Below are 21,080 nucleotides of genomic sequence, written 5' to 3'. Positions count from 1 at the left end.
AATCATTGTTCAGCATTTTCAGTTACTGTTCAGAATGGAAAGAAAGTTAATATATTACTGGAGTGCCCAGATTCCTGAGGATCTGTCATAGGTTTATGTAACATGTTCAGTTATATATATATTTTTTCAGAATGGAAAGAAAGTTATTAGTGGAGTGCTCGGATTCCTGAGGGCCTGTCATGGGTTTATACAGGGTACTGCGCTTTGAGTCAGAGCTGGAAAGTGCAGCAATAGCATTCTGCAAACTTTCCCACAGAGAGGGCATTATTTTGTTTTTAAAATTTATTCCTTTGGATAGTGGAACCTAGCATAGGGTTCCTTTTGTGGAAAACAGCTTGGTAAGCACTATTTTAGGCAATTTTTGTGTATAGGATGTCAAAAATACAGGGTATGCTAAGATTTCAGTTATAGTTAAAAAGTGAAATAGCAACTAAATAGTGATTACATCTAACTTCAAAGTTTATTAAAACTTAAGTTGTCAAAGTATTATCTTCTTTTATGTTTGTGTGATTGATATTATTTTCCTTTACTCTTTTTCCAAGCTTGTCACACATGTTCTTGTCTGTAGTTGTTTCAGTTTCAGATAATCTCACTCAAGATTAAAATACACCTAAAATGACATTCAATGAATGTGCTAATTATGATGGTGATATTTTCTTTTTATTTTTGAAACTGTGTTCCTGTATAACTGTAAAGATTGTTTAGCAGTAATAGCATGGCTTGAGCAATCTGCCAACTATTTTCATAAGTCATTCTGTGTAGGGGTATAATAGTGTAGTCAGTTAACTGATAAGAAAAAAACCTATAGGTTAATGCTATAGACTACACACATTGCTTCCCCACTGCCCCAGTCCCCGTCCAGTACATTTTTTTAGTAGGCTGGCTAGCAGCCCAGCTCAGTCTTAGTTTGCAACGGTCCCAGGACCTACTCCTGCTGCGACTCTGCATTTAAACTGTATTAGGACATGGGCGGGCAGGCAGCCCAGCTCAGTTTTGGCTTGCTCTGGGTCCTGGAGCTGAGACTTCCTCCCTGGACAGGGGCTGCTGCCACCCCGTGCTGCTGTCTCTCTGTATCTGAGGCAGCAGCACAGGATGACAGGCTATATATCTATATCTAACCTATATCTATATATATAGTAGCCCAATGTCTGTAATGCTGAAATGCTTGCTGTTTCCTCTGAGTGGCCTGTGCTGCATGGGGAGTGCGGGGCCCAAACGGCCGCTTGCTCCCCCATGGCAGCCCAGCTGAGCGGCGCAAAAGTCAGCCGAGGGCCAGCGTGGGATGGGAAGGAGGGCGGGGCGGTAATGTACATGGCCAGAGGGTGAGGCCTGGCCCTGTACGTCACCGCCCTGTCCTCCCCTCCCCCCCTTCACCTATGCCGTGGCGCTCTGCTGAGTTCTGCGCTGCTCAGGCTGCTGCGGGGGAGCTCAAACGGCCACTTGCCCCCTCACTGCAGCCTGGCTGAGTGCCACAGAACTCAGCTGAGCACCACTACGGGAGGGGAAGGGGGGTGGGGCGGTGATGTACATGGCCCTGCCCCCTGGCAGTGTATGTCACTAGGGTAGGGTAAAAAAATACTGGACACACTTGATCGGGGGCGGGAGGGGAGAGGAGCGGGGCTGGCTGGGAGGAGGTAGGGGGGGCATGTCAGAGGCAGCATAGCTTGTCGGGGATGGGAGCCAGAGGCAGCGAGCCTGGCCGTGGGAAATCGGGAGGAGGAACTGGCTGGCAGGGGGCGAGGAAAGGCAATCAGCCGATGGGGAGCTGGACCTCCCAGGGTGCTGCCCGCCCCAATCATGGTCCCAGTGAAGCAAGTCCAGCTGCGGCTCCAGCACGCGCTGGAACAGTGCTCAGGAGCAGGGACAGAGCTTCCCTTGCTTCCCAGTGGCAACTAGAGGCTCCCAGCGCCAATCGCTCCTTACCTCCCAGCCACTCCCCCACCCCCGCCAGGCTTCTGTCTGGCGCTCAGCCCGAGAACCAGAAAATACCGGACACTATACATGTCCTGTATCTTCTGATTTTTTTTTAAACTGGACAGAGGGCCTGAAAACCAGACTGTTCGGTAGAAAACCGGACACCTGGCAACCCTATACGTCACTGCCTCACCCCCCCCCTTCGCCTCCCGCTGTGGTGCTCCGCTGAGTTCTGCGCTGCTCAGCTGGGCCACTGCGGGGGAGCCCAAACGGCTGCTTGCTCCCCCGTGGCGGCCCAGCTGTGCGGTGCAGAACTTATCCGAGCGCCACAGCCGGAGGTGAAGGGGGGCGAGGCAGTGATATATGAGCCTTGGGGGCGGAGCCTGGATGAGCGTGCATCCCCGATGGACACAGAGGAGAAGGGAGAGAGTGAGAGGCAGGAGGAGGAAGAGAAGAGAAAGCGAGCGTGAGAGGCAGAAGGTAGAGGAGAGCTGCGAGAGAGAGAGAGTGGGAGGCGGTAGGAGGAGAGAGAGGAAGATTGACCGAGAGCCCGGAGGCTCAGGAGAGAAGACAGACGTGGAGGAGAGACCTGAAAATCTCGTCTCATGACGGGCTAATTGGCTAGTATTCTAATAGGAGGATAGTGTTTATTGGGCTTTTTAGACAACCTCCTCTTCTTTCTCCCATCCACTAGGAGCCCATCTATCCCATTTAATAATACATACAGTCACATTCACTGTCATAGATATACTCTTTCTACTACATGTTAGGACCCTGTTTCTACTTTGAGGAACCTAATTGCAAACCTCAGTCTGAGAAATCTGGGCTTTGTTTTTGTTCCTGTAGGTAGACCAGATGCTTCCATGAACTCACTGGGGTTTGGGTCAAACCACTTTCACCCTTGGGCTAAAGGTTCTGCCTCTGGTAATGCAAGTAGATCATCAGTTCAGTGCTACCTACTCATCCATTGTAGCTCTATCTTTACCTTTTACCTCGGGGGTCACCTGCCATATTGCCACAACTACAGTCAGCAGGGGCACCTGAGCTGCATCCCCTCATTATAAAAGGGATTCTCTCTGAAGACTGTGGAACTTGCTCTCCTCCTGGTCTGTAATAGTCTGATTTTTAGTGACCTTAATTTGCATGCAGAAGACTCTGTGTGTGTCTGTATGTGCACATACGTGTTTGTGTATATGTGTATGACTTGAGAGGGCTGGGAGTATGCTTCTGGTAAGAGTGATGATGGGGAAAAAGTTATGTGGCTGAGTTCCTGCTGAAATGATTACATGGATGCTGCTAAGATTTCCTTGTAATTATTCTATTTCTAATGGCTTACTAGGTCATATAACATTTTTCAAGATTTTAGATTTTAAATCTGAATACATTACAAAAATAAAATTGAGGGCATCAATGAGAAAAATCTTTCTCCCTCCAAGGGAATCAGCCTCCAGATACCATTATTTCTTTTCCAAATGGCTACCCACTGAGCTGGTTCTCTTATTGTTGTACTGAATTATGATGATGTGTAAATGGGCTAAGCTGCATGTCAAAAGTTGTTCCGTATGCATGGAGAGCTTCTGAGGAGGCACAGAATTGGAGCTCTGCTACAGTTACTTCTGGAGTGAGACCTTTGCTGTGGCACTTTCAGTCTGGGTCAGCAGAACTATACAAAATCCGCTTTTAAGTTCGTAACTGGAAGTCTCTCCATGTTTGCTGCTCATAGCAATTACTTTCAGCCAGAAGAGTTATTGAAATGAAAGTTTTTTCAATTAAAGTTCTCAGTTCTTCCTTGAAAAAGATAGTACTGAATCCTTTTCCTGATCTTGTTCAAAACCAAAAAAGACAACTTTGGATTAAATCCATGGTTTCTTATCCCTTTTTCCCCCCAAAACCAATGGTTCTCAAATTTTTGGCCCATGGCCCACCTGTGTCAATGCAAACCTTTCCACGGACCACTAACTGCTAATGGAAACTCATTGTTAATTATATAATTATGCCCTAGCCATTTTGCTAGTGCTTCAGCTAGGGAAAACGGTTTAATTTAACCAGTAAGAAAGGAAATATTAATTGAAATTATTAAACAGATTAAGCGCTTTCACTTTCTCATGTTAGTTTACCAAACTTAATTTAAATACATTAAAATATTAATTTGTCTAATGCAAAAGTTTTCAACATTGTCTGTATTTATGGCAGTGTTGGGGAACTTTTGGGGCCATGAACCCACAGAAGACTCAATCAGTGACCACACATGTTAAACGTAAAAAAAAAAAACCCAAACAAAAACAAAACCTACCCTTAACCCTCACTGATGTAGCCTCCAGCTGAGACACCTCACTCCCCTGGCACACCAGCCTCATGGGGTGGGGGGAGGGGAGACAGGGAGAACTGAGGTTCAGGGCTTCCCATAGACTTGATTAATTCTTCTGAGATTCCAGGGTTAGTAGATTTTGTAGACCCTCTTTGGCTCTGGGGTAGAGCCAAAAATGAGGGGTTCAGTGTGCAGGACGGGGCTGCCATCGAGTGGGATGGGGTAGGGGTGCAAGATCTGGGTGGGAGGAGTCGTCTGGGAGTAAGGTGTCTGGTTGGATTCCGGCCAATGGGAGCAGCAGGGAAAGCCTTCAGGCAGCATCTGAGGTGTAGCAGCAGCGCATGGAGCCACTTTTGGCTCTGCTTCTTCCCTGCAAGTTGGATCCCATGATTAGGCCTCTCCCCTACCCCAAGTTGGCATTGGTGCTTGAACCTGAGGGGGAGGGTGAGGCTGGAGTGCCTGCGTGGGCTCCCCACCTTAAACTCAACCATCAATAAGAAAAGCAATGTCTCCCTTTTTTTGGTATGAAATGGCTTTAAAATCTATCTATTCTGAGTATGAGAGTCATATATTATTGTTTGTCTTCAGAAGAGGTCTAAAACACCACTTCAAGGTCTCAGTACTTGGTCTCTGTTTTGGCTCCGATTGAATATATACCAAACATTCAAAACAGCCTCTATGATGCCTACTGGAAACATGACAGTTGGTCTGCAAAAAGTCCTTCTGACGTTTGGACAGAGAACTATAAATCTTTACATTTTGGCACTTTTGCAGTGTACTGGTTGAAATTTGCAGTGTCTTTCATAAACACTATAATAATAATAATCTTTTTTCTACTTTGCTGTGTGTTGGTTTTTTGGCTTCATTCAAGATAAACCACACAAGCAAATAAAAAATAAAATGACCTAAAATTATGAGTACGTATATTGTCCATTATTTTGAATTCCAAAATGTCATTTTGTATTCATTTCTTTTGCTCTATTGGAAGTAAATGTAGTAAGAGATCATTCCTATCGTTAATGTCTAGCTAGTGGGTGAGAGAAATTAGTTTCATTTCATGGTAAGGGGCTTCTCATATATGAATAGACTTTCCCTACGCATACCACGATGTTCTTGACTGAAATGTGGTGTTCTTTTATTTCTAATAATCCTGTCCACAGTGGTTTAACCTTTTTCTACCAGGTTATTTAGTTTTGACTCGATGGAATCAAGAGTATGGTGCTGCAGCAGTCCAGCAGAGGGAGTTTAAACTCTGAGAGTAGGGACATTTCCTCCACACTGTTGGAATGAGCTGGTCTAAAATATAAAGTCATGTCCAGATCAGTGGATGTCCTTAATAATGAGAAATAAAATAAATTTGGAAACTAAATTCCTTTGTTGGGTTTAACTGTATGTTCCTCTAATCACTTAATAGACATAGCCCACTGAAGTCAGTGGGACTATGAACCATTCCTAATTTAGTTTTATATTGTGAAACTGAAAGTGGCAAGAGAGAGCCACAAATAACAGCTGTAAAGTTATCTTGGCATAGAGAGGGACTTAAGTTTTCTGTCAGTCACCCTTTGCGGTTAAAATCAGTTTGGAATGCTGAGAAAAATTATGTAGAGTATAGGCTGTAAGATTAAAATCTTTGTTACTAATTAATGCCCTCCATCACCTCACTTAACATGAGTATTTTGTTCTAACTACGCACCATTGTAAAGCTGTAAACCATTTGTGCATTGTAAAGCTGTCCAAGTTCTATTGACATCAAGGGTGTAAAAATGTGTAAAATTACATATTGTATGTGTTCTTGTTGGATTTGGGGCCTTAGCTGTCTGAAGCATTTAGCAGCCCGAGAAAATCAGCATGCGTACATCTACACTGCAGCGTTTTTCTGGAAAAATGGCCGTTATTCTGGAAAACCAATTCTTGGGTCTGCACTGCAATTGCATTCTTTCGACAAAGTTGAAAAAATGGCGGACTTTTTTCGACAGTGGTGAACCTCTTTCTATAAGGAATAACGCTTTTTCCGAAAAAGCTTTTTTGGAAAAAGGCCTGTGGATGTAGAAAAGAGAGTTCTGTCCAAAAAAAAAAAAGCCCCCCAGGAAATAACACGGGTGGCCTTACTGGCCACTCTATCCACACTCATCACAACTCTGTAGTTCCTGTCTCCTGGCAGCTCTTAAAGCTGCAGGCACCTGGGACAAGGCTTGTGGCAGGAATCCAGCCCTGGGAGGTGCACCTCCTTGCGCGACTCGCTGCCACAATCCTCGGCACCCATTGCCCAGCCTCAAGCTCCCCAAGATCCCCCTGCCTATCCTAGGGAGCATGCACAGAGCTCCCAGGAGCCTGCCTGTGGTACAAAAAGACAAGTGCCATCCTGGCGTAGGGTGGAGATCCTTGCCCTCCTGGAGGTCTGGGGCAAAGAGGAGACCCTGCAGGATCTCTGTTCCAGACGGTGCAATGCCAATATCTATGGTCGGATGGCCACGTCCTTAGCCATGGGGGGGCCACCATCTCATGAGTCTAGAGCAGGTCAGGAGCAAGGTGAAGGAGCTCTGGCGGGGCTACATGAGGGCCAGGGAATGCAGCTCTGATTCAGGGACAGAACACCACTCCTGTCCCTACTTTAATGAGCTCCGCTGCATTCTGGGGGGGGGTGGGCAACCCTTTCCCCACCCCTGGGCATGGACTCGGGGCTGGAAATGCCTATTGTGTCTCATCTGAGGCTCCGAGCTGAGGAGGAGGAGGAGGGAAGAGATGGCCAGCAGTGTCACCTTAGTCCTGGAGCTGGTATCCCAGGGCCTGGATGTCTCCAAGGCTGGTGAGTGCTCTTTGTTTTTTACATTCGCAGGGAAGTGGGCGCTGATGGGCAGGGGTGCAATCGTTGCTCAGCCATGTCAGCCTGACCCTCGCACTGTAGTCCGTGCACGTGGATGCACATGCAGCACCAGTCTGCGCCACACAGCCCCAGGAGGTAGCCCTAGAACACCCCCAGGCTCCTGCTCAGTGTCTGGGGAGGCCACACATACATCTGACCCCTTGGGGGGGAGGAGTCGCCCTCCCAGCATTAGCCACCACTGGAAGGAGGCTGGGGACAAGGGTGCACAACCTCTAGCATACAGAATGAGGAGTGCCGCACACAGGCAGGCCTGAATGCTCAAGGCACCACCCGCTCCTGGGGACAGCGCTGCTAGGCATAGGTGTGTGTGGTCAGGTTGGTAGGCCAGGCTGCTGCAAGTCCCTCTCCTGCCCATGGGATCCTAGTGTGACCAGAAACTTCCTTTGCCTTCTTGTCTGTCTGTGTTGGGGAGAGGGCAAAAGCATAGTCCTCTGGGCCCACTGTGTAGGCCACACATGGCTTTGCTTCCGGGACATCACTGTCCTGTGCCCCGAGGGCTGTTGCTCGCAGCTCACCGAGGAGGGCAAGGCTTCGGGGACAGTGTCTGTCTGCATAGATAACTGACCATCACTCCCTCTTCATTCTTCACAGCCAGACCAGCTGTGCCTGAAGGGCGATCACCCGCAAGCAAGCTGCTCGCAGACACCAGAGAGTCTAGGAGGACTTTGAGGGAGCACGTGGCCATGAAGTTTCCAGGATGACGACCAATGGTGGACCCAAATGTGGACTGAGATGGTGCAGCAGGGCCGCAACGTGTGGACTGAGATGATGGCATACCCAGTTCCTGAGTCTGCTCCTGTCCCCGCTTCCCTGCCATGCCTGCCCCCGCTCTAACCTCCTGCCTATCCCCCTGTTGGCCCTGTCCCTCCCACCCTCCCCACCTGCGAGGTCCCCATGGTCTCTGTACCTGAGGTGGAACTTCCAGCTGTACCACACCCCACTCTCAGCCTCAGCTCTAAGCCCCCCTCCTTCTTTCCCCTCCCCAGGTTCTCAGCCCCCCTCCTCCCCAGTTACTTTTATTATCAAAAAAACCTTTGTATTTTTGTTAACACAAAACTGTTTTTATTGAGTGTTCTGGGACCCAGATGGGGACATGGGCTCTATCTATGGCTTCCTCGCAGTCAGGGAAGCTCAGGGTGGCGAATCCAGCCATGATGGGTCCAGGTCTTCCAGGCGGATGACTTTGCACAGCAGGATGGTGTTGATGGCCGTCACTACCTGCATAAGGAGAAATCAAATACACAAAACAGAGAATCAGAGGGAGTGCCTGAGCCCTTGTGAGGTCCCCTTCTCCCACAAATATCCCGGGAGCCACCCCCTAGGAAGCAACCCATGCAGGGCTGTGTGAGGGCTGGACTGCAGAACCTCCCAGGGAAGGGGCTTCTCCCTTTTTCCCTAGGGTCCCCTTTCCAGTACTCCCTGCCCCCTTCAAGGACTGCAGCCCAAGAGCACCTTATCTCCATGAGGAGGGCCTCGATGGTGGGCTTTCCCACACTGAACTGGTTGCCCACAGACTGGTAACTGTCTGGGGTGGCGAGCTTCCAGACAGCAATGGTGACCCGCTTCTCCAGGTGGATGGTGGGTCGCATCTGGGTACCCCGTCGATGGAGGGCAGGGGCGAGCCAGGCCCACAGCTCTATGAAGGTGGCTTTCCTCATGGGGAAGTTACAGACCCACTGCTGGTCGTCCTACTGCTCCATCACCAGCTGGTCCCACCAGTCGGAACTGGTGTCCAGCCTCCAGAATCTTCTCTCCTCTGTGGGATGTGGTTGCAAGGGCCTTGCTCCCGCACACAGGCACAGGGTCTCGATGATGAGCTCGGAGTCGCATTCCTGCAGGATCATGAACGCAGCCTGCACAAACTGCTGCAGAAACTGCAGCATGGCAGTGTGGGATCTGGGTGGGATCAGGGCAGGTAGCTCTGGCTCCATGTCAAGGAGTGTGCTGTGGTGTCCAAAATGCTTTGCTGTCTCTCCGAGAGGTATGCAAGCAAGCAGGAGAAACAGAGAAACAGCTGTCCGGGGGGGTCCTTTTAAGCACATGTCTCAGATAGCCTTATGCAACAGCACCTGGAAGCAACTGCTGACCTAATGGTTTTTTGCCTTCCTCTGTAGCATGGGGTACAGATCACAGCTGGAGGATTCTCTGTATGTTGGGGTCTTCAAACTATTTGAAGGCTTCAATATCTGAGATATAGGTGAGAGGATTATTCTAGGAGGGGATGGGTGAGATTCTGTGGCCTGCATTGTGCAGGGGGTCAGACTAGATGATCATAATGGTCCCTTCTGACCTTAAAGTCTATGAGTCTCTGCTTGAACTGGTCCTGGGTGGCCTTAAATGTGAGAGAGCATCCAATCAGTTTATTTCGAAAGAGTTTCCACACACAAAAAGCACAACAAAATAGCAATTTGTTATTTCATTGCACTTTTTGTGTGTGGACCCTCTTTCGAAATAAGATCTCTTCCAGAAAAATTTATTCCAAAAACAGCCTACAGCCTAAACATAGCCCATTAAAGCAAAATTTAAAAGTAACTTCAACATTTAGAAGCTGAAAACATTTGGAAAGAGTTTTCTACAAACAGAATTTAAACTAATCACCGTATTATTTTTCTTTCTGTTTAAGTTCAATAGTGCACATCATTGCAAGTTAAAAATCACCATTTCCTGTTACTGCTAACAGTATATTATATCATTGCCAGCCCCGTGGTCTGGGGGCTGCTACAGCAGAGCTAGAGTGGTTCCCTATTCAGGATCCTTCTTAGTCAGTTAACTGGTTAAACATTAGGTTAACTTAATGTGTAACTGCTTAGTCGATTAATCATGATTTACATTCCTACAATAAGGATTCTTTCAGGTTTGTTATGATATTTTTACTGCTGCTTTAATGTTTTGGATCTTGACTAGTCTGCCATTATTAGCTTTTGATTTAGTGTAGTCTGCTGTTGCTAACTTTAGATGATAAAACAGTATTTTAATGTTTGAGAAACAACTTAAAGAAAATGAAATATTATCAATGAATGAACTATCAGTTGCTGTCTTTGCTATTTTGCAATATAATGCTCTTTGGAATGATATTTAATTAACCTTGTGCTGATGTAAAATTTTTTTGAAGTTATATCAGTGTGGTAAATTTTTGTCAGTTTAGACCAAATTGTTCAATGCTGAATGTAACAGTTGTGGCATTTCAGGTCCAAAATTCTATGGATTTTTAAAATAAAAACTGGCACTGATCATTAGCTACAGCTCTTCCCCATGGTTTATCAGTTATAGCAACAAAAGTCAAAGAAACAAAGTTAAATATGCTCTTTTTTTCCCCCCTAGAGGCCCAGAAGACGTAATAAATGATTGCAAAATCCTTTTTATAGAAGAAATGTACAAGATTGAAAAGCCAGGAGCTTATCCACTGACATTTGGGGATGGAGAGTTCAAAAGTATGCTTCTTTCATTATATGTTTTGGAATGGTGTTTAAAACTATGTATTCAAATGTTTAAAAATCATAGTTGATAATGATACAACAATTCAGATTCAGTAATTTTAATGAATGTGTGTTTATGTTGTCATAATATAGTCATAGACAGCCCTTTGACTCTATTGCCACTTCTTTGATGAAACATAGATTACAGGGAAATACTTTTAAAATATGTTCGTATCTATCTAAACATCATAAGCAGGGGAATAGGTAGAACAGCTGATAGCTCTTTGATTCCTAGTGGACCAGTTTTCAGATCTCAAAATCTATCACTATTGGCATTTTTGTTTATTCTCAGCAGAGGCCAAGGACTGAATGGGCCTAATGCATGAGCTACACTTCAGCCCAGATCTCCTGTAAGAACAGTGAAAGAACATTAGCAGGTAGTATAAGGAAGCTTACACTGGCACTGCTTGTGGGAAACCTAATCTGTGATTAAATAGAAGACTTCAGACTCCAGGACCATCACTTGGCCACCTTTGATCTTCCTAGAACTAATTTGACTCTACCAAAAAAGGACAGTGTCTTCTAATCTGAAGTCTTAAAATAAAGTTTCACCCCAAATCAAAATTTCTACACACATGTATCAGGTAAAATGGTGTTTCTAATGTGAATGAGAGTACATCATCATTAGTGGATGCTGCTGAATTATGTTTGTCGTAGTTGTGACAAAAAGCAGCCACATTTTGGGGTCCATGCTGTACAGTTCAGCTGTTCTGTAATGCAAGAGACTAAATGTGCCCAGTGTTTTTTTCCCTTTCATAGTATACCATAATGTTAGATATCACTGTTTTAAAAAAGCAAATTTCCTTTACTACTTCACTCTTAACTTTTATAAATGGAAAGACTTAAAATAATTTACTTTTCACTTATGCTATAGGTTTTTAATTTTAAACAAGATTGGCGAATGAAAATACTGCCACTAACTATTTTTCATAGTCTATTTCTAGGCCATTTCGTTTTGAGTATTCTTAATAGAAAATATTTTAATTGGGAACTGACAGTTTGAGAGAGAATTCTATGGTGCCCCCAAAACTGCACATGTAACATTAAGTGATATCTACTTTGCATTTATACATGCAATTATTTTGTTTTGCGAGTGTAGTTGGTTTTCTTAATACTTTTGGAGGCCACGAGCAATCTGTTATAGTTTAACACGCTGATATTCTACCTACCTCAGTGCAGTGAAATTAATTTTAAAATAATGTATATTAGGGATGTTAGTGTATAGTAATTTAAACAACTAACCACTAAGCCTGGACTTGCTGGTTAATCTACACAACTACATGCACCCGCCCTTGCTACCTCTGATAGAGAGGCAGTGGTGCTGATGGTGAGGGAGGCAGATGGGAGCTGATATACGTGGGAAACTGGCTTTTAAACTGGCTCTCTGCATGTGCCAGCTCTGCAGAGCCACCTGCCCTCCCGGCTCTGCTTCCTCTTTATCAAAGTTAGCAGGACGGGGAGGAGGGAGAGCAGGTGGGAGCTGATATGTGGAGACAGGGGCTGCTGACATCCTGCACTGCTGTCTCTATCAGAGGCAACCGCATGGAGCAGCAGGTAGAAGCCAGTCTGCATGGGGAACTAATTTTTTAAACTGGCTCCTCTCATGTACCAGCTCCATCTTTCCTAGGAGCCTGGCCTTCTGTGCAGTCTGCAGTGCAGAACAGGCAGGTAGCCTACCTTAGCACTCCCACTGGTTACCTGATCCCTCTGCAGCAATGAGACCCAGTGCCTGACTTTCCATGACCCAGTATTGGGTCGAGACCCATAGTTTGAAAACCACTGATGTAGAATTCTGCTACAATAGAGATTTCACTGTTTAACTGGCAACCCAGGAAGGCTGAAGCAGCTTCCCACCTGCCCGTGGTTCAGTGTGGTTTGGTGGGCCCAGCCCAGCTGGAATAGGCCCACAGTGCTATGCAGCGGGGCCAGCCTGGTTGAAGCAGCCCCCTTCCCCAGCAGCTCCAGCCTAGCCTGAGCCACCTGTGGTGTGATGGGCCTGTTTAATGGTTTAATGAATTAGTGTTTAACCAGTTAACTGTGTAAATGGGATTTTACATCCATGGTATCAGATTGAAGCTTCTCATTTTCAGGGCCCTCCCCAACTTAATATCCTCCTTACCTCTTTACTTTTTGTTTTGCTCCTCACTATTTGTTGTTCAGTGCAATTTATTAATCTAGGTGCCAACTTTATATTCTTCTCTCACAGCCACTTCTGTTCTTTTTTCATGTTGCCCCCATGCTCTTGCTTTTCGGCCTCTCAGGTGCATCTCAGAACAAAGCTCTAAACATGTACAAAATGATTAATAACTGAAAACATTTAACCACCAAGATTCAAAAATGAACCTTCCCATGTGGCCCATCTCATTCTTCCGTTTATGCAACTGCTTTCAAACAACCCCTCTTCTTACTCTGTTCTTTATTTTGTATGTTTTTCTGGCTAAAGAGTCTGTTTCTTTTGTGAATCACCATGCACATAAATAATAAATTATATTTCCTCCATACTTAGACCCTATAGCTGCCACCTATGCTTGAACATTGCCTGTTAAACAGGTAAATGCTCTCTAATACTCATACTAATGGGCAGTATACTACCTCAAAAGCTAGATAGAGGCTGTCCCATATGTGTTCCATGAAATTTATCAAGTTTGATGTTCTGGAGACATGGTAGAGGAATGCACTCCCTATGTGTTACTGTATATTCATCTGGACCAGCCACAGTCCTTGTCCTTTCAAAAGTGGTAAGATGGTCAGCAGAAATATTCTTCACAGGCTACACAGTTAATTCTACTTTTGATGGAAAACCAAAACATGCTAGAATTTTCCATTCAATAGATGCTTATTAAATGTGCCCTGACACATTCATTAAATGCCAAACTAAAAATTGTGTGGTGCTTGAAAGTCTTATCACTATTAAGAATAGGAAGATTGATACTGTTTCTAACACCACAAAATTCTAAAAAAAGCCAGAGGTGGTCAGACGGCCCTCTTGCAGCTAACATGGTTGATCAGTGAGAGTCTACTGCTTTGAGAGATGAAATTATGGGCTGGCTAAAACAAATTTCAAGAGAATGGACATCTTGAGAAAAACATAATCGAGAGCCAACATATTACTAATAAACATCAAACTTATTTTCAAAGCTTGACATCAAAGTTACAAGGAAGCTGAGAATAGGCTATCCTTGTTAAAAGACACAGTGAATACCGGGATATAATCTCATAGCAACAGGAAAGGACCATTAAAACACTATAGAAAATGTTAAGGTTCTTGAAGGAAGATCAAGGAGATGTGGGCCAAGACACATTCCTGCTTGTATTCTGCCCCAAGCTTCACAAAATGGCAGAAGAAAGTCACATGCATGCTCTGGATGTGCTTAGAGCGCTGGCTTTCTACTTTGAGTATACCAATCCCTTCCTCAAGTTGGCACAACTTTTTGACCCTAGTGTGGATTGCATTAAAGGCCTGCCAGTGTCATTGCAGCATATTTTTAAATGGATCACTGCGTTTATAGACATCTGTTATGAGCGGGTACATGTCCCTCCACCTCAGATTCCAAGCTTACTCCACCAGGGCTCAGGCATCCTTGGTTCGTTCTTGGCACAGGTGACATCATTCTCTCAATCTGTTTTTCTAGATTTTCTTAAATTATACCTACCTTTTCCCTTTGCTGGTGTGCCTTATCTTCTATACTTATACCTTCACTTCATATCTCCGGGGTAGTGAAGGGAAACCCAGAAATACCTTTCCTAGATTTGGGAAACAGTGCCCCAACTACTGATATGTCCAGAATAAAGAATAACTGCTCATCTAAAACCACTGAACATAGATGTTTCTTTTCTTTAGGAAATCTTCCATGATCATGTGGAGGTAGAGAAACAGGAGAGAATGAATGGAGGAAGAATTGTTGAATAATTTTTCCTCAGACAAAGGTGTAGCATTGTTGTTTCACAAAACACATTCTAGATGTAAATAAAGATGGCTGGATTAGATCATTGCTAGTGAAGGCTAGATCTGACTCTACATATACCCTAATTAATACATTTTGATTAATAAAAATGATCCATATTTTTTAATTTTTTCCACATTAATATCTTATTAGAATAAGGCCAGCGTTTTATCAATGCAAGTTACACTGACAGTCAAAACACCATAATTATATCACTTGTGCATGTTTATACCACACTCTGTGTTGGCAAAGCACAGCCCCACTTGGTACTCTATCAATGATGGTCAGAGCAGTGTGTGAGAGTAGCTATCTGCCTCTGTTACTTGCTGCCTTCTGTAGTTAGGACTTGTTGGAAGAGGGCGTGGATCACAACACATCATGGCTCTGTGTTCCCTGATGAAGTTTATTTCCACCCTGGCATTCCACATGCTTCGGACTGTGTTTTGTGGCATTTTTAAGCTGCCCTGTTTACTGAGAGCCCACAGTCTGTGTCTTAAACGATGGGTCCCATAATTTTTCCCTACTTTTGTGGTAATTGTTATGAACACATTTATAATTGTGCATTACATTGTGAGCTCCCAATCTGAACAGGAATTGGATTTGCTTATCTGCTGGGTGCTGTGGGAAGAAATAGCATCAGATTAGTTTTGGCATTCACAAAGCAGCTGCACATGGTGGGCTATTGCTTTAGGGCTCAGGAAACAAGCTTTGAGTGGTGGGATGACAAACAGTGGTGGCAAAACTTTCATCTGTGGAAAGCAACCTTCCCAGAACTGCATGCAGAGTTTGTCCCACCACCGTGGTGCAAGAACACTGAAGTAAGGCTTGCTCTCTCAGTAGAGAAGTGTATGACGATCACTGTGTGAAAGCTAGTGTCTCCAGACTGCAAGCATTTTATCACAAATCAGTTTGGAGTCAGTATGTCCATTGTTAGGGCACAGTTAACACCAAATGTGCATGGTCTCTAACAGTGCTGCACAACTTTTTTTCATTTGCGGCCCTTACAGGGGCCGCCCCCCCAAAAAAGTGGTGGTCCCTTTAACTGTAAGGCCGCTCTCCTGCCACTCCCCACCTCCGCTGCATGTACGTCAGGTGCTGAGCTGGGAAGCCAGGAAAGGTAGCTGGCCGGATCCAAGTGCTGTTACCCCCAAGGAAGTTGTGACCCACAGGTTGCACACCGCTGGTCTATAACACATCCTGCTGCGAAGGACAGAAACCGTTCATAATGTGTGTGGAATAGTAGATGGCTTTGCAGCAGTGGTATTTCCTAACTATGTAGGGATGATACTTGGTATGTATATTCCCATTTTGGCTCCAGACCATTTTGTGATGGCATGCATTAATAGAAAGGGTTACCTTTTTATGTTATTGCAGGTGCTTGTGGACCATCATAGTCATTTCATTGAAACCAGCTTGGGATGGTCTGTGTGTTTAAAAAAAAAAAAAAAAAAGTTCATGATACACAATCTTCCATAATACTGGCTTGTACAGGAAGCAGGGACTTTCTTCCCAGACCAGAAGATTCTAGTAGGGGATGTTGAAAGCATGCAGTGACTCTGGGAGGCCCTGCATACTCTTAATTCCCATGGCTGATGAAGCCTTACACAGGAAAATGGGAGTACTTCCACAATAGGCTGACCAGATGCAGAATGACTGTGGAATGTGCCTTTGGCAGATTAAAAGCATTTTGGCACTGTCTTTATGGCAGTTTAGACCTAAAGGAGGAAAACATTGCCTTGGTCATCCCTGCTGCATATATTTGTGAGGCTAAGGGTGAAATGTTTCTCCTAGAATGGCTCGCTGAGGCAGATTGCCTAGCTGCTGATTTTGAGCAACCAGATGTCGTGGCTATTAGAAGGGCATAATTAGTGAGAGGAGGGGCTGTTAGAATCAGATTGTAGTATAAAAATATACATTACTGGTGCTCATTATAAAAATATTCTCAAAACCCCTCTCATGCTTTATTAACTTCAGTTATCATGTTTTGCCTAAAAATTGTGGGAATTTGCAGGATTTGTACTAAGAAAGTGATTAAACTACAGCTATGTATTGCTACCAGCAATCACTATATGTAGAACACAAAGTAGTTCTCTTTCAGAGAGTTTGTTTTTATTAAACACCAATTAACACACGCGAAAGGCCTGGTCGGAAGGAAGAAAACAGTGAAGGGCAGTGAAGACTATGAGTTATCATTTTGGGTATCTGGAATTATGCCTGGGTGGAGTAAACGGAGTACCAAGATATTCCAGGAAATTGCAAGGATTATGTGGGAGGAGTTTGAAGAAGTCATGGAATACAGTTCTGAATTGGGTAGAGATGTAAGCGAGTAGGCAGAGGCAGCAAGGTGGGGGGGCGGGGTGGAGGGCAGGGGGAAATAGGGGCCACTGCTGGGGGAGCTGGCTTAAAAGCACTGGCTCTGCGGTACCACCTGACCCCTCCTCTGCACTGCCGCCTCTATCAGGCAGCAGTGGGGTGGTAGACAGTTGAGCCTGCCACGATGCGGGCCTAGGCTCACTGGTGGGCCCAGGCTCGCTGTGGGCAGAGGCTGCTCCAGCAGCAGCCCCTGTCAGCAGCAGTCCAGGCTGGCTGCTGGCAGAGGCTGCTTTGTGGCAGTTCCGGGACCAAGCCCTGCTGTCCATGGCAGAGGCTGTACCAACAGCAGCCCCTGTCCACTGCGGCCTGTGCTGGCCATCGCTGCTTTGTGGCAGGTCTGGGACCAAACCCCGCTGCAGCTCTGCAATTTAAAATGCAGTAGAAACCAGGGCTGGGGGCAGGCCGCCTTCCCCTATTGACTACTTGAGTAATCAATAAAAATCTTTTGGCTACTTGATTAGTAAATTAATCTCATTTTAAGATCCCTAGTATTAGGTGCGGTGAAAATAGGCATCTCTTCTGACTGTTGGGGGTTCATGGACTAGAACATCTTTTATCATCTACACCTGGTCTTTAGAATGTGCTTCTCACTCTCCTGCCTTTCTTTTTCTCTCTACTCCCCGCATTCACTTTTTTTGACCTCAGAGGATTGGAGTGCCATTTGGAAAATGTTTTTCCTGCTCTACTTCACTCACTTCCTTTATCTGTCAAAAGCACTGCACCAGTGTGAAAGGTAGTGATGGGAAACCTAGGTTAGTAAGTGAGCCACAATAGTGTCCCTCTTCATTTCAATGGGCCATAAGATTGTTGTAACCAAGATGGCCTCCTGTGATAAGGTAGTTTTGCTAATTGTGCTTGGGTACCTATAATTTGCGGGGTGTACTGATTGAACTATGGTAGCGCTTTGGCTGCGCAGGGAGTGCCTGGATCTCCCAGTCAATGTTATATGCAGTTAGCATGAACCTCACTTCGTGTGACCTTGCTTTACATGCATGTCACTTAAGTAATACCACTGGAAAATAGCTAGGTAGATGGAAACCAGTGGAATCTGGCAACCCTGCTGCTTGGGCAGTGGTAAACAAAATGTCTTGCGGGACACATATATAGAACCCTGATGGGCTGCATGAGGGTGCAGGTTCCATTGGTGTGGGGGAGGGCCTCTGAATGGTATGTCTTCAGAAGAGAAAAAACAATACAGAGAAACATGATTATTCGTTAGTTCATATACAGAAGTCAGCACCATTACAGCAAAATATACCCCTTGTAACATACCACTCGCTTTCTTAATGACTTTGGGAAACAGTGAGTACAGCCCAGGTTGAGGGTGGGTGTTCAAGATGGGGCAATTGTGATAGGTGATGTTTTCAGGGGTCAGTGAAGGCAAATAGGGACAACGCTGTAAATTCTTCCACCTTTTTCCAAGCCAATATCTCACTCCTAAGGGTAAGAAAGTATCCAAGGGTGCATCTACTGCAAATGTGCAGGTTTAGACCCATGCATGCACAAGTAATTGCTGATTGGTGTGGGAAAGTTTCCTACAATGGGGGAAGGAAAAAAGCAGTAGCTCTTCGAGAGACATCCCTGGGGGTTCCCCACAGCAGGTGTCAGTATGTCCTAGCAGTGCATTGTTATCTTCCTAGCAGTGCATTGGGGCTGTGTGGCGCTGTCCGGCACTACCGTGCATGTGCGGCCACCCTCTTTTCACTTTCTTCATACCGTCCCCAGCTCAAGACGGACCTCCGCAGCTCTCTTCATTCCTCAATAGTTCTTTGTACCTAGATTAGTTAACTCCAAGTTCTTCTCCTTAGTTGTTCGTCAAGTTGTTCAAAGGAAAAAAAAAAGCTGTCCGCCCCAAGATGGTTCTCCCGTTGTTTAAGATCACCTGGAATGGTGGGCTTGCCGGGGTTCAAATGTTACACCGACTGCAGTGACGCAATGCCAGCCTCAGTTGGCCATGCAGAATGCGTCAAGTGCCTTGGGAACCCCCATGATCAAAAGGGACTGCTCACACTACGCTGAACTTAAGGCACAAATGTGGAGAGACAAGAGACCTCCATTTAATAATGCTCATGATTGAGAAGGGCAAACACCCTTCCTCAGACCCGGGCTCTCAGCAGATTGCCAATGATAAAGGGGACAAACCAGAGAAATCCCCGAAGAAACGTGCTACCTCTCAGCAACAGGTTCTGCACTCGCCTAAACGGCGTTTGACTGAGGCAGGTGACAAAAGCAAAGAAATCACATCTCAGCACATACAAAAACCCAGGCACCTCTGGTGCTGACCAAGCTCCCCACACACTTGCCTCACGTGGTGCTGGTACGAAGGCTACAGGCCATTCAGTGCCTGCCTCGGAACTCAGCACCAAGTACAGCGCTGCACAGCGCACTGCCTGAGATCACGGTGCCGAGAGTGGTTACCATGGCATCGCAACAACTGACAGGGCAGCCTATTGGCACCACCCACCTTTGCTGACCATAGCAACTTCTGACGCTGCATGCTCTGTGCCTGGAATACAGATGATAAGTTTGCAGATGATACCAAACTGGGTGGGGTTGCGACTTCTTTGGAGGATAGGGACATAATTCAGAATGACCTTAGCAAGTTAGAGAAATGGTCGGAGGTAAACAGGATGAGGTTTAATAGAGAGAAATGCAAAGTGCTCCACTTAGGAAGGAACAATCAGTTCCATACATACAAGATGGGAAGCGACTGTCTAGGAAGGAGCATGGCGGAAAGGGATCTAGGGGTCATAGTGGACCACAAGTTGAATATGAGTCAACAGTGTGATGCTGTTGCAAAAAAAGCAAATATGATTCTAGGTTGTATTAACAGGTGTGTTGTAAGCAAAACTCGTGAAGTCATTCTGCCGCTCTACTCTGCACTAGTTAGGCCTCAGCTGGAGTACTGTGTCCAGTTCTGGGCGCCACATTTCAAGAAAGATGTGGAAAAATTGGAAAGGGTACAGAGAAGAGCGACAAGAATGATTAAAGGTTTAGAGAACATGACCTATGAAGCCAGGCTTCATGAACTGGGCTTGTTTAGTTTGGAAAAAAGAAGATTAAGGGGGGACATGATAGCGGCTTTCAAATATCTAAAAGGGTGTCACAAGGAGGAAGGAGAAAATTTGTTCCTCTTGGTTTCTGAGGACAGGACAAGGAGTAATGGGCTTAAAGTGCAGCAGGGGAGGTTTAGATTGGACATTAGGAAAAAATTCCTAACTGTCAGGGTGGTCAAATATTGGAATAAATTGCCAAGGGAGGTGGTGGAATCTCCCTCTCTGGAGATATTTAAGAACAGGTTAGATAGACATCTGTCAGGGATGGTGTAGACGGAGCTTGATCCTGCCTTGAGGGCAGGGGGCTGGACTCGATGACCTCTCGAGGTCCCTTCCAGTCCTAGGATTCTATGATTCTATGATTCTAATACCACAGGTGCTGGCGATGCTTGCAACTTCATTAGTCTTGGTGCCTTTCACTCCTACCATTAGCTACTGACATCAGAGAGCTTGTGGTCTCCTCAACTTTAACTCGCCATTTTTAAGCACTGACAAACGATCTTACTCAGCACCATACAAATACTCGTCATCACCTACTTTATCAAGTGACGACGAGGAGCCAAGGTTTTTCTCACTCCAGCTGTCACCATGCACAGAAACATCAGGACTTTTGTTCCATGCCAATTTTTGTTCCATGCCGTTCTACCAACATGGGCATGGCCCCCTAGGCTCCATAGCCAGGGATACCACCACACGTGCCTTATCCACCACAATGGCAATGTTGGAGACCATCGCCTCAACATCACAAAATGAGGCCATATAAGACAAGCACACTATAAAAGCACTTTCTCCCCTATCCCAATCCCCTCTAATACAGAGGGAACAGAAGGAAATCGATGAACAGCAGTCCACCAATTTAGGTCCGTATGCTTTATTAGAAACAAACTCACCATCTGTGACCGGTGAGGCTATCATACCACTGCCTTTGGCAACCACTGAAGACTTCACCCCTTTCCAGGGAATTTTTAAGAGAGTTTCAGCTGAACTAAGCATTGCGATGCAGGAAGTGCAGGATATACAACATGAGCTTACAAACCTCCTGTAGGCTGTGCCGCCTTGAAAAATCGCCTTGCCTATTAACTCAGCCATCATGGAACCTGCCAAAATCTTTTGGAAAATCCCTGC

At 45.5% G+C, this 21,080-nt stretch overlaps 1 protein-coding gene across 2 annotated transcripts in view; it reads left to right on the top strand.

Moving 5' to 3' along the window:
- Window positions 1-21,080, top strand: part of UHRF2 (ubiquitin like with PHD and ring finger domains 2) — a 145,002-nt gene that overhangs the window by 70,707 nt on the left and 53,215 nt on the right. For both annotated transcript variants that reach the window (XM_089779214.1, XM_075931614.2), the window contains exon 5: window positions 10,428-10,537. In XM_089779214.1, coding sequence (XP_089635340.1) covers window positions 10,428-10,537 — 110 coding nt within the window. The remainder of the gene's footprint in view (window positions 1-10,427; window positions 10,538-21,080) is intronic.

The sequence above is a fragment of the Pelodiscus sinensis genome, chromosome 6 (assembly GCF_052426305.1).
Source record: "Pelodiscus sinensis isolate ZL-2025 chromosome 6, ASM5242630v1, whole genome shotgun sequence".
Classification (NCBI taxonomy): domain Eukaryota; kingdom Metazoa; phylum Chordata; order Testudines; family Trionychidae; genus Pelodiscus; species Pelodiscus sinensis.
This window is presented reverse-complemented; position numbering and strand designations above follow the sequence as displayed.